Source organism: Myotis daubentonii, chromosome 6 (assembly GCF_963259705.1).
Source record: "Myotis daubentonii chromosome 6, mMyoDau2.1, whole genome shotgun sequence".
Lineage (NCBI taxonomy): Eukaryota > Metazoa > Chordata > Mammalia > Chiroptera > Vespertilionidae > Myotis > Myotis daubentonii.
In genome coordinates, this window is record NC_081845.1 from 4,072,091 (window position 1) to 4,086,360 (window position 14,270).

General features: G+C 45.2%; 1 protein-coding gene and 1 long non-coding RNA gene across 3 annotated transcripts; both read left to right on the forward strand.

Annotated features, from left to right (window-relative positions):
* Positions 1-76: 76 nt before the first annotated feature.
* Positions 77-8,813, forward strand: SOD2 (superoxide dismutase 2). Of its 2 annotated transcripts, XM_059699910.1 has the most exons (5): positions 78-237; positions 585-787; positions 4,294-4,410; positions 5,930-6,109; positions 8,094-8,813. In XM_059699910.1, the coding sequence occupies exons 1-5, from the start codon at positions 215-217 to the stop codon at positions 8,237-8,239; spliced, it is 669 nt and encodes a 222-aa protein (XP_059555893.1). In that variant the 5' UTR covers positions 78-214; the 3' UTR covers positions 8,240-8,813. The 2 variants fall into 2 exon arrangements, with proteins under 2 accessions (XP_059555894.1, XP_059555893.1); XM_059699911.1 differs by lacking the exon at positions 5,930-6,109 and having other exon boundaries at positions 77-237.
* On the forward strand, positions 885-3,306 carry LOC132236731 (uncharacterized). The gene is made up of 2 exons (XR_009453345.1): positions 885-984; positions 1,052-3,306. It is a non-coding gene; the product is annotated as an uncharacterized LOC132236731 (long non-coding RNA).
* Positions 8,814-14,270: the final 5,457 nt, after the last annotated feature.

Sequence of the window (14,270 nt, forward strand, 5' to 3'; positions counted from 1 at the left end):
CCCGGGCCCAGGACGCGGGCGGGGCGCGGGCGGGGCGGGTCCGGGCGCCGCGCACCCCCCGGGGTGGGTGGGAGCGGCGCGCAGGGGGCGGAGCCTGGCGCGCAGGGGGCGGAGCCTGGCCGGCGGCGGTGTCCTTGCGGCGCGGCCCGGTCACCGGTTCACTGTTCGTCCCGAGCGGTCAGCGCGGCGCGGCGAGGACTGCGGCGGCGTCACCATGTTGTGCCGGGCGGCGTGCAGGTGAGGCGCCCGGGCCGCGGCGCAGGGGACGCGGTCCCGGCCCCGGGGAGGGGCGGCACGGCGGCGGGCGGCTGCGGGGCCGCGGCGGGCGGAGGGCGCCTTCGGGCGCGGGTGGCGCAGGACGCGGCGGGCGGCCCTGCCTCCCGACAGGTGTGCGTGGATCGCGTCCAGGTGCGGCCGAGGCGCCGGGCCGCTGCGTGAGTTTGTGCTTCAGGGAAAGGGGCGGCGGGCGGGCGGACGGCGGAGAGGCCCGCGGCGCCGCCTGCCTGCAGCCTCGTCGGCGCGGACAGACGCGTGGAAGCGACTGCCCGTGGGAGCCGACCGGTTGGTGGGGTTTGTCTCTCCAGCGCGAGCCGGGAGCTGGTGCCGGCTCTGGGGACCCTGGGCTCCCGGCGGAAGCACACCCTCCCGGACCTGCCGTACGACTTTGGCGCCCTGGAGCCTCACATCAGCGGCCAGATCATGCAGCTGCACCACAGCAAGCACCACGCGGCCTATGTGAACAACCTGAACGCCACGGAGGAGAAGTACCAAGAGGCGCTGGCCAAGGGTGGGTGAGGGCGCAGGGCGGGTGCGGGCGCAGGGCAGGTGGGGGCCAAGGGTGGGTGCGGACCAAGGGCGGGTGCGGGCCAAGATTGGGTGCGGGTGCGGGCCAAGGGCGGGCGCGGGCGCAGGGCAGGTGCGGGCCAAGGGTAGGTGCGGGCCAAGGGTAGGTGCGGGCGCAGGGCAGGTGGGGGCCAAGGGCAGGTGCGGGCCAAGGGCGGGCGCGGGCGCAGGGCAGGTGCGGGCAAGGGCAGGTGCGGACCAAGGGCAGGTGCGGGCCAAGGGTAGGTGCGGGCGGCCTGCCCTGGACCCGGAGAAACTGGCTCATGGAAACAGGACGCATCTCCGTGAGGAGATGCTCCTCTGCCCCCCTGGGTCACTCCGCGTGTTCTTGAAATGCACAAGGAAAATACCCATTTGTGGGAAACTGGAAAGGCACGTATTTGTTTACTAACATTTAGAATTCCGTTAAAATATAACATGGAGTTACTATATTTTTAAAAGAGTCCGGTTGACAAAACCAGTAGCATGTGGACTCTGTTTTCTGTCTGGGGGTGCGTATGGGAATACTATGTTAGAGTGTTTCTGTACAAAAAGCGATTACATTTTTCAACCTCTGAGTTTAAGCAGTGGTTTGCAGAGGAAGTAATTGACAGTCGTGTTTCCAGACTACAGATATGGCTTCATGAGCTACACAGTTAAAAAAATGTGTGTTTTTTCCTTAAATATATGCATTTTTATTGAATTTTAGCGCGATGAAATTGGTGGAGTAAATTTTAGACAGCGACACGTTGTTGACTGGGGGCATCTAGTGGAAAAATGTAGTATTTCAGCCTGATTGTGTACAAGGTAAATGGCTAAGCAAAAACCAGAGGAAGTTGCCACATTCTGGAATGTTTACTTCTGACCGTCAGAGAAACCTCAAGTATGGCTAAAGGTTCTGAATACGAGAAAAGTTTTGGCGATTTAGGACATAACAAATGCGGGAAGGAGGTTGGTAGTGAGGCTGGGGAATATTCCAGTTGTGAAACTATTTCCTACATGACCACATCCTGACACCCCTGAACCTGTCTCTTCAATATTTTAAAAACAGCTCACTTTCCCTCCTTTTCTTGTGCACTCAACGCTTTCCTTTTTCAATGAAAGCCACTGGGAAAAAAGCTTTACATTATATTCCATGTTGATCATAAATTAATAAGTAGCCACAGACCTTTCTTTAAAAAGTTATATTTTAAATTTTCATGTTTGCAATTTGGGATTAAAGGTGTACAGTAAAATTACATCATCAGCCTCATCACATGTAAGTAACATATTTTTCAAAGAAACATTTAATTTTTACTGTGTTTAACAGAAGAAAACTGAAGTGAAGCCAAAGAAAATGTTGAACTTCAGAAAAGTGTTCTTAAAAGCAGATACTAAGCCCCCCAATTTCTATTAAAATTTAAAAAGGATGAACTAAACTTTAAGAGATTGAAATTATTAAACTAATTTTCAATATGTTTCTTTACCATTAGAAATATGTAGTTACTGTTGACTTAATAAAACATAATTTAATAACTTACATTATTTTTAGGGTGACTTTCCAAGAAAAATTAATAGAGATACTGATCTGTGAGAAAATCATTTTATAAACATAACAGCAAAATGTCGGCATCTTAAAAAAACTCTCAAAGATCAACTGTGTATTTAGATATCAGGTGGTCCGCTCCTCCTCTCTGAATTGCTAAGCAAGTGGAGATTTGGCTTTGTTTAAGGAAACAATAGTATTTCTTACATATGTTCGAATGTGCCCTAAGAACAGAAGTAGAGAACTTTTTCTATAATGTAATCTCTGAGCAGCACTCAGTGGTTTTTCTGTCCTTCATTTTGCCTTTTGGTATCTTGTGAATCAATGTTTATTTAGTAAGGAAATGCCCATTTTTCCTGAGAGTTCAGTTCATCTGTAGCTTCTGGAAGGCACAGAAAAAATTTTTTATTTTGTCTACTTACTAAGCAAGGTAGAAAAAAATTTTCAAACATAACTTTTTTTTAGAAGGATATGTTTATTTTTTTATTTTAGAGATGGAGAGAGAGATACTGCCTCTGACGTGTACCCCGACTGGGGATTGAACCTGAAACCTGGGTATGTGCCCCGACCAGGAATCAAAACCTTTGGAGTATGGGACGACCCTCCAACCAACTGAGACACACCGGCCAGGGCCGTTCTTTTTTATTAAGTGCTATAGATACCAGACAATTTTTTACCTTAGAAACTACATTCAATATATTCCATTATCTAGTCAATCAAACATCGATTGAGCGCCTGCTATGTTTGAGGCACTATAATGGGCTCTCGGACCCAGCAGTGCATGAAAGTCCTTTCATTCTATTGGGGAGACAGATGAACAAGCCAATATGTGGGATGGCAGGGGTTGTAAATCTCACGCAGGAGAACCACGTAGGGGAGTTGCCCAGTTTTCACTGTGGTTAGAGAAGGCTTCACTGATGGAGTTGTTGGTTCGGTAGAAACTTGAAGGAGAAAGGGGGGCGGGGAGCGAAGCTTGAGGCTGCCCGGGGGAAGAGTGTCCCCCGCAGGAAGCGGTGGTAGCCCTGAGCCGGGAGCGCTGAGCTGGTCATGTAAGCGCAAGGAGGCCAGTGTGGCTGGAGGGGGCCGCCAGGAGCTGCACAGGTCACATGGCGGGCATTTCGGTTGTAAGGACCTGGGGTTCGCTCAGAAGAGCAGCCTGGGGAGGGGTTGGCTAGAGGAGTGCCGTGATGGATGTGGGGTCTAGAGGAGGCTCTGGCCACAGCGGGGAGAACAGACTGTGGGGCAGATGTGGAAGCAGGAGGTCAGCGCCGAGGTGGCAGGGAGCTGGTGGGAGATGGATGCCGCTGGTCCGCATGTGTGTTAAAGGGCGAGCTGGCCTTGCTGGTGGGTGAGATGTGGGTGTGAGAGGGAGGCTCCAAGAGGACCAGATTATCAGAATGTCCTGAGGAGGCAGCTGGCATGTGGGTTGGAAGCCCACAGCGGGGGTGAGCTTGGGGTTGACAGTCAGGAGTTCAGTTTTGAATATGTTGTGTTTCTTGTTCACGTAACACTGAGAGATTTCCCAGTGAATAGTTGTCTATTGAGGAAACAAGAGGTGGAAAATTTTCATATAGTCAGTATATGGAACCAGACATTTTAGCATTCCATTTTCTATCTTTGTTCTTCATTATTTAATTTGCCAAAATCTTTTCTATCCAGGAAAACTGAGTTCTTTGAAGCTCAGAGTGGATTTTCTGCTAGCTTTGCCAACCCTGCTGCCGCACTAGTTGTTCAGCATGTTACTAATCACCTGAAAATCCACTGGGACAAGTAATTTTGGGAAGTTCTTTTTTGGTAGAATCCTGAAATTGTAGAATTTTAGGACCTATAGGATGTTACAGAGAAGCTGATCCAATTATCTGACATTTTACAAAGAAGAAAATAGTGTACAGAATGGCTGACAAAGTAAGCATTTAAAAAAGTGTATTTGCATTTTAACATTTCAGGTGACGTCACAACTCAGGTAGCGCTTCAGCCTGCGCTGAAGTTCAACGGTGGAGGCCATATCAATCATAGCATTTTCTGGACAAACCTGAGCCCAAATGGTGGTGGAGAACCCAAAGGTTGGTATATATTGGTACTAGCTTAGCTACATTTTGTGCATGATAGGAATGACTGTTTTTTTTTAATGCTACCCTAGTTTTCTCTGAGTTATCATAATGGCATATTTTTCATAGCAAGATTTGCAATCAAGTTGTAGTAACTTTCAAAGGGACACATGGAAGAATGGAGTGCATTCAGGCAGCTGTGTCCTCAGATTACATATACATGCACACAAAGTCACATGTGGTGTTGACTTTTGGTTGAAATGTATTGCAGTATTCAATAAGGAAAGACTGAGAAATGGTTTTTAGAAAAGACAAGCTTCACTCACTAGCTCTCGGACCTGGGCTGAGACTTAACAACCATTCTGAACCTTACTTTTTTCCTCAGTATGATACGGGGATAATAATAGGACTGTTTTGAGAATTAAATGAGTTGTTATATACAAAGAACTTAGAATAGCGCTTTTTGCTATTATTTTACTTTTCTTCCTTTGTCCCAGAAAACCTAGGTAATGAAGGAGGACAGAGCTGATGGCTGGGCCACTCCCCTTGTTCACTGGAGGTCGTGTGCAGTGTGCGGAGACTTTAATTATCCCCCGCACCCCAGGGAAGGTGTGGGGCATGAACATAGCTCCCTCCCTCGTTTCTGGGCTTCTGGAATGTACCTTAAATTTGTGTGTGTGTGTGTGTGTGTGTGTGTGTGTATTTTAATTGTGTTCTAGAAGACATCTTAGGCACTTGAAATAAGCAATTTTATTAGGAAGCATTAATGAATGAGAAGCTGGACAATTTATTTTTTGTGACTTAGGTCTTCAGACTATGACTTAATAGTGTTGAGTGTTTGTGAGTTACCAGAGTATCAGATACAACTCTATTCAATCAACAGGTGTTGGTACTGTCTGCACTTTGTGTTGTCTGTGTCACTTTATTCCTCATTCGTGCTTATGACAGATGATTCCTTTTAACAGAGAGGCGAAGGTTTTGGCCTAGTTGATTTGGTTGATGTGCTCAGTCTAGAATTATATTCTGTATTGCTACAGAATAAAAGGGCTAAGCTCTTCAAGCGTATCCTTAGTTCAGTAACAGAAGGGAGAAAATAACTCTTTCTAAAATGATATCACTGAGATAGGAAAGGTCTAGGCTGCCTTGGGGAAGAAACATAACAGCCATCACATTTTAGTCCCAAATTAAGACAGAATAAGTAGGGTAGAGGTCAAAGTAAAATTCTCTGCTGAGTGGACAAAAAGAAGGCTGATGGAAACTGTTCTTTCTTTCCTGATGGCAGTAGCACCGTGAGGGGGGACATCCCTCTGCCATGCTTCAGTGGCAAACACGTGAATTAACATCGTGAGGCCTGGACGTTGCCCCCGGGCCGAGAATGCCGTGTTGTGGAGGCTCGCTGGCTTTGTTGTGTCTTCTACCTGGTGTTGTCTAGTATCTTGGGCCACAGGACAGGAACATTTTCATATACGTAACAGAATATTGTAGTCATTGCCAAATGTTCATTGTGAGTGTTCTTTGGATTTTTTTAAAACAGGGGAACTGCTGGAAGCCATCAAACGTGACTTTGGTTCCTTCGCCACGTTTAAGGAGAAATTGACCACTGTGTCCGCTGGCGTTCAGGGCTCCGGTTGGGGTTGGCTTGGTTTCAATAAGGAACAAGGACGCTTACAGATTGCTGCTTGTTCTAATCAGGATCCCCTTCAAGGAACAACAGGTTAGATTGGAAAATTGTTACCCATCCATTCAGGGGAGATGGTTCACATACAGAAAACTAGCAGGGCTCATGCCTATCTGTAGACTTATTTGAGCAAATCTTAACAGATGATACCCAGAGTCTAAGCAAAGTGCTTTAAAAGTTCTTGATATTTTGAAATCTTAAGTCTTTTTTTTTTTTTTTTTTAATATATTTTATTGATTTTTTACAGAGAGGAAGGGAGAGGGATAGAGAGTTAGAAACATCGACCAGCTGCCTCCTGCACATCCCCCACTGGGGAAGTGCCCGCAACCCAGGTACATGCCCTCGACCGGAATCGAACCTGGGACCCTTCAGTCCGCAGGCCGACGCTCAATCCACTGAGCCAAACCGGCTTTGGCGAAATCTTAAGTCTTATAAAACATAAACACACGTGCCTGGTTGGGTGTGGCTCAGTGGTTGAGTGTTGACCTATAAACCAGGAGGTCACAGTTTAACTCCCTGTCAGGGCATGTGCTCTGTCCCCAGTAGGGGGCATGTAGCAGCCAATCGATGAGTCTCATCATTGATGTTTCTGTCTCTCTCCCTTTCCCTCCCTCTCTGAAATCAATAAAAAAATCTGTATATATATAAAAGTCTAAGCGACCGTCTGACCGGTAGCTATGATCTGCAATGACCACCAGGGGGCAGAGCTCCGACTCATAGATATGACCCGCACTGGCCACCAGAGGCAGACGCTCAACGCAGGAGTTGCCGAGCTGCAATGACTTGGCAGCTACGGTTCTCAGGTGACACACCCAGAACCAGAGAGGAGGGAGCCCAATTCCGGGGTGCATCACCCAAGAACCGCCCTGGGTGGGACCCTTGGGGGATGTCGGAGAGCTAGTTTCGGCCTGTTCCCCGCACTGGGCCTCTAGTATATGTATAAAAAGCACATGTAATTTAATAGATACATTAACAAAAAATGTCTTAAACTGCTTCATTTGATAGTTCATATCAGCTTACATAATTATATGCACTAAAATTAGATAAACAACAAGAACGAGGAAAAGACGTCTGATTTCAGACCTTGGACCACTCTTTACTGAGCACTTGTGGTCAGACTGGGAGGAGCGCTCCGATTTCCAGACGGCTGCCTCTCCAGGGGTTTTGGTATAGGACAATATTTGGCTTGGAGGCGCCAGGCTGGGCTCACCCCGTCCTTTTTCATGTTGAGCCAGATTGCATTAGAAGCCCTTTAGGAGAAAGAATCCCATGCCGTCCAGCAGTTAGCTAGAGCTGTGACCTCTGATGCAAAGAAGCCAAAGCTGCCTTATAACCTGTGCACACATCCAAAGACTTGGTTGCGTGACGCTTCCCTGGACACGCTCTTCTGAGAAAGTGAGATGCTACAGGATTTGTAAAAGCAGCAAAAGATCTGTGAGCGTGGCATGCTTAGGGAGTCAGGCCTACCTCCTAAGGGACCACCTGGAGAGGCTTGACTTCCAGGTGGATCCTGGCTGCACCTCCTGTGTCTCTCTAGTTTTCCTTGTTAACTTGTTCTATTAGCGCCTCACAAACGCTTTTATTCTCCAAGCCCAATAGCCTTGGGGGCAGGGCAGGTTTCTCATCACCTCCCTGAGTACTCAGGACCTTTGGAGGGTCCTCAGTCACCCCACAAACAACATACTCTTACTGAGATTCCCAGTAAGGACACCTAAGAACTGGCTCTTGTATCTGTTGGCATTTTAAGAACAGCTATTAAAATACTGTAGTTAATTTATTTTTCTCAGCTATTTTAATTATTTCTAATATTAATCACATTTCCCTTCCAAAGAGTAAAGTTGAAAATCTCTTTATAGGGGTATTTATTCTTATCACATTTTCTGTTTATATAAGAAACTGCAAAATGGATGAGAATGTTGTAAAGGGTAATTGTGGATGCATAGGATAAAGGTTACATTGAGAAGATGCAGTGTTTAAACTGAAATTGATAGTTTTTGTTTTTTCTCCTTCTTTCCAATAGGTCTTATTCCACTGCTGGGGATTGACGTGTGGGAGCATGCGTATTACCTCCAGTATAAAAACGTCAGGCCTGACTACCTGAAAGCTATTTGGAATATAATCAACTGGCAGAATGTCACTGAGAGATACATGGCTTGCAAAAAGTAAACCGTCAGCTTTACCTCGAGTACATAAAGCTCTTTGTGGCTGCTTTTGTGGTAGTGCGGAGTACCTCCGGGTACCTGTAAGCTGCTCTGTCGTTTCTGAATGTAGCTTATTCAAGTATTTGATAAACACAATTTAGTGCGATGACTCACTTCTTGTTACAAAGTTTTGTTATTAGGCATCCATTTGAAGATATTAAATGCTTTGTATGATTTAGTCTTTTGAATGAACATTTTCTTCAGAGAGCTGAAATACCCAGGAGGTTATAAATGTCATCATAAAGCCATCCAAAGAATCACATCCCTCCACTATGGGGCCCCCGTGGAAGCCTTTCTGATCTGTTCTGCACTTATAGAAAATCTAGACTTTTGCCTGAGTTGTTTAATAATAAAACATTACATTTTTTCCCGAGGGAAATATTTAGTTTTCTATTGACAATTGCTTGTTTTGTAAGTAATCCTATGTCTAATATTACTTCTGGTAGATATCACCCAATGGTCTTTAATTATTTTTGACCACAATTTGCACAAAGTTAACACCATTTTGTCATTAAAAATTAATATAATGTGATTGCTAATTGAGCATTGCTTTATTGTGAGAAGGAACTAGCTGTGCATCTGCATTTTTCTATAGGGGCAAATAAAAGGCTTGTGTGTGAAATGTTGTCCTCAGACATAGCAATGTGTATTGTCTGAGTGCCCAAAAGGGGTGACTTCAGGCCCAGTGCTGTCTTCCCAGAAAGAGTGGCAGAGACGCTCAGAGGCGTGCCTCCTGCAGGAACATTTGTGCTGAAAGACTTGTTTTTGAGTCATTGCATCCATTTTGATGTTTTTCTCTTTTGGATAATGTACAGTCACTGTAGAAGCTTTATATTGCTGAGTGTTTTCAATGAAGGGGAAACTGCACATCATAGAGCAACACAGCGTATCGGATCACGTGCTGTTCCGTGTGGCCAAAGGAGCTGTTCGACGCGGCACGTAGCCATGGTGTGTTTGGCTCAACATTGTTGTCCATCCTATGTGTCAGCGTCTTCCTCGTTGTCTTTTTAAAAAATGTTTTTATTGGTATTAGAGAGAGAGAGAGATAGATCAACTGGGTGTCCCCTGTAGGCACCCCGACCAGGATCAAACCCGCAACCTTGGTATGTTCCCTGACCGGGAATCAAACCCTTGATCTTTCAGTGCACAGGATGATACCCAACCAACTGAGCCACACCGGCTAGGCCCTCGTCTTTTAATGGCTGTAGAATATTTTATCAATTGGACATTTCCTAATTGGTTTTTACAGTTCTGTTACTGAACAATTCATTTTTTTCCTAATTGTTTTATTACAAATAATTCTGTGTTGAGCCACCCGCATAGGTTTTACCTTCTATTGGAATGTTTTCTCTACAGAGGTTTTATTCTTAAACCTATTTAGTAGCAGGATGTATTCCCAAGTTTATTTTTTTGCCCCTCCCCACACTTTATTTTCCTATTTTTTAAAAAATAGGTAGCTCCAATTTTTTATTTTTTAAAATATATATTTTATTGATTTTTTTACAGAGAGGAAGGAGAGGGATAGAGAGTTAGAAACATTGATCAGCTGCCTCCTGCACACCTCCCACTGGGGATGTGCCCACAACCAAGGCACATGCCCCTGACCAGAATCGAACCTGGGACCTTTCAGTCCACAGGCCGACGCTCTATCCACTGAGCCAAACCAGTCAGGGCAGCTCCAATTTAAAAAATACATATTTATTTTATTGATTTTTTACAGAGAGGAAGGGAGAGGGATAGAGAGTTAGAAACATCGATGAGAGAGAAACATCGATAAACTGCCTCCTGCACACCCCGCACTGAGGATATGCCCGCAACCAAGGTACATGCCCTTGACTGGAATCGAACCCGGGAACCTTCAGTCCACAGGCCGACGCTCTATCCACTGAGCCAAACTGGTTAGGGCAATTTTCCTATTTTTTTAATAGAAAATGGAATAACAGCAGTTTCAATATTGAAGACTGAAGTTTTTAAAAAAAACAATTAAATTCAAGGCACTTTTTCAGAATTCACAGAAAAGCATGTAGGCTTTCTGAATTGTCAAGTGATGAAGTTGATGATAACTGTGCGTGTGCATGTGTGTGGCCTGAAAATACTTCAGAGACTGTTCTCTACACACCACAGTAAAATGGCTTGCCTGGAGTACCAGGGAGTCATGTGATCACTGCTTACATATGTAATCTATGTGCCTGTATATCTGTACACAGGCAGTGAACTCCACAGGCCATCTGGGAGAGGTAGGGCCTTTTGGAAAGGTGAGATTTTGAATAGAAGTATTCTGCTAGGTCATGTTATGTATTGAACTAACAGAGACATGCAGAGACTACTGATGTATTGAAAGCCTTTTGGCTGTTACTGCGCTTTAAGAGCTCAACAATACCCAGTGCTCACATTTCTGCAGGGCTCCCTTTTCGCTTTGCCTTCATGTTGAGGGAAAGCACACTTACTGAGATTTGCCTTTTCCTCCCTGTCACATAGATATTAAGAGACTAAGATAATTTACAGAGTAAAGATTTCAGTCCTCCAGTGGAAAATGAGAGCAGGATGCTCTTCAGCCCTGTTATTTTAAAAAAATATTTTTGTTGATTTCAGAGAGGAAGGGAGCAGGAAAGAGACAAACGTCAATGATGAGAGAATCATCGATTGGCTGCCTCCTGCATGCCCCACACTGAGGATCGAGCCTGCAACCCGGGCATGTGCCCTGACTGGGAATTGGTGCTCAACTACTGAGCCACTCCACTGGGCTTTGTTGAGCACCTTTAAAAAGTAACAGCAAAATCATAAAAGTCAGATGGACGTGCATGGTGAATCATATCTAAAACTTCATTTCCTGGTTTAATTTCAGGGGAACTGTTTGGGAAAGCTATTAGGTAATTTAAAATACTGTCTCATTTTCAGTCATACCCCATGATCCAGCAAGCTGATGTTCTGTCTTCTAAGATACTCATAGTACATATTAAAAAATATTGCCTAAACTCTGGAAAAAAGTAGAGTTATCACAAGGTGCATTTTAGCTAAAGTTCTGGACTTAAGTAAAAGGTGATCTTTTATTCCTGCTGGTGTTGGTGAGTATGAGCTTACCTAGTGCCCCTTTCCCTGGACTGCCAGGGTAATGTTTTGGGAAAGCAAGGTGAAGTTCACCTGTGTTTCGTGAAGCTGCGCTGTTTGCTGGGCGTATGTGCTTACAATAGTGAGTACTTCTGCTCTCAGGTGCTTTTGGAACACGTTCTGAGAAACGTGATGTCTCAGTTTGACAGGGAACGAATGAATGCTCTGGAGTTCCTGCTTCCTGCTAGTCGTACTTTCGGTGAGTCCATATGAAAAACCTGATAAGGTCCTTAATTGTTCATTAGTAAAACATTTATTTTCCTATAGTAATGCACAACTTGGTGGTAATTCCACGTGAGCTTCTGACGCCCCCGCCAGAAGGTTCTGGTTCGTGTGTGTGTCTTTGGTATTGCGCACAAAATTCTGGGCCCATATTCACATATTTTTATTAAGTGATGTGATTTAGTAGCATCATCGTAATGTAAATAATGGTACCCCCAAGGCTCATGAACACCAAACCCCATAGTCTGTGTGACAGCCTTGCTTCTGGGACTGCGAGGGCCCTCGGCTCACTCCTCTCCTGCTGCTTGACTTTGCACACGGCACAGAAAGAGCAAGGCATTAGGTCCTGGGAGGCCTGGGTCCTGGTGCCTTTACTCAGCACCGGTGTGATACTGTCAGCCTGATTTGGGCCTTATTCCTCTCATGGAAAATAGTGGGTTTGGACAGAGGATCTTAGGTGCCAACTCTAGCACGTTAGGGATTTATCTGTTATTAACTAAAATGATGGTGGATAAATGCAGGCCGATGCTCTAACCATTGAGTAAAACCATCCAGGGCGGCATGGGTATATTTTAAAAGATTCCCAGGTGACCCTACTGTGCATCCAGGGCTGAGGGCCATGAACAGAGCCCTGTAGCGACGGAGAGGGACCAGCCAGAGAAGCTGGAGTGCCCTGTCGCCCCTGTGCAGGGCTGCTTGGGTGGGTGACAAGAACACAGTGGCGTGCATCCACCATTAGAGTATCAGACGGATGGATTCACTGCCCTAAGAATCCCCTGTGCTCCACCTATTCATCCCTGGAAATCACATCCTTTTATTGTCTCCATAGTTTTGTCTTTTTCCGGAATGTCATATAGTTGGAATCATAGCGTATGTCAGATTAGCTTCTTTCATGTAGGAACATGCATTGGAGGTGTCTTTTCATGGCTCATTTCCTTAGCACTGAAGAGTATTCTGTTGTCCGGATGCAGCCTCAAGGCTCAACGACCTGTTTCCCTTTTTCTGCAATGGCCTTCATTCAAAAGTTAATCCCCATGAAAAGCTCTATTCCCTCATCCAGAAAACCTCTGGTTTGCCTCCATTACCATAAGTAAACAGGGTGGGGGAGAAAGCAGTTTTACAGTTATTAGGAAAATAATACAATAAGCCCTAGCCAGTTTGGCTCACTGGATAGAGCATCGGGCTGGGGACTGAAGGGTCCCAGGTTCAATTCCCGTCAAGGGCATGTACCTTGGTTGCAGCTGATCGATGCTTCTCTCTCATTGATGTTTCTAACTCTCTATCCCTCTCCCTTCCTCTCTGTAAAAAATCAAAATATATTTAAAAAATACAATAATTAATAATACAAGAAACTTGTGTACTCAAGACTGTAAACCTGTATTTGCCATACCCTGTATTTTCTCTAAAGCCACTAGGTGGCAGTATTTATGTGCTTTTCTCCCTCCAGACACTGCTGAAAAGAGGATTGAAGTAAAAGAATGGTTCAGGGTATGGGAAGGACTTAAAGGAGCCCCCTCTCCTCCCCCAACCCCACCCCTGTCCCTGCCCCACTGCACACACACATTACTAGTACTGAACCTTTTTTTGTTCATTGGACAAAGGACGTTCTTTTTTAAAATTTTAAACGTTTCTTTTTATTTTGAAACAATCTCAAATTTATATAAAAGCAATTATAAAAAACAAGAACCCTTGTTTTTTCAGACTTTTTTGAGGGTCCATGGCCCATAGGATGCCCCATCACTGCCAAGTACTTTGTATCTCCTGCAAAAAAGGGTATTCTAGTACATATGTCCTAGGCAGCCTTCAAAATCAGGAACTTACATATTCTATCCTGTAATTCTCAGATACCATTCAATAACTGTCCCAATAATGCCCTTTATAGCAAAAGGATCCCAGTCCAGAATCACCACTGTGCTTAGTTATCATGTCTCCTGCCGTTGATGCTGCCGTGTGGTTAGAAGGTCCCCACATCACAGACGCTGTGCGAACGGTGGTACGGGGGGAAAACACTCTTCTTTGTGCCTCCGATATATTTGGCCTGGGTAGTTAGCCTACATGCACAGTCTTGTAAAGGCTCCAAGCAGAAAGCTCTAAATCTGCCAGAGGTGAGTCTGTGGTATGCCGATTTCCATTCGCCCTTACTAGTTCTCTTTCTTAGTCATCTGAAAAATAATTCCCTTCAGGCCAGAGCTCATTTTTCATGTTCTTTTTTCAAATTCTTTGTTCTGACTTATTTAGGTTATGGGGATGGCATCCTCAGTTTTCAGAGGTTTTAGAGAAAAGCCCGTGTGGGTGTCAACCAGGATGTAGATGGATTTTATTTTTTCCCCTTCCTGCCCACGAGTTTCTTCCCACAAGCAGGTAATCAGATATGTGTAGGTTATAATTCTTATTTCTTTAAATATTTCATTTGCTCCTTTCATCTCTTTCTTTTCCTGGGAAAAGTCACTGCTCTCTAAGCTTTAGTGTGATGCTGTCTAGTTTAGACACCCGGGTCAGACGGGCCATTCCTCTGTGCTCTGTCTGCCCCTCTGTCCTGGTACTTACAAGTTGCTTTTAGATCTATTCTCTCCATGAAGCTTTGAGTTTCCTCAGAGGAGGAATCAGGTCTTGATTCATCTTGTTACCCTTACAGCTTATCTCAGGGCTTGGATTTAGCCCATGGT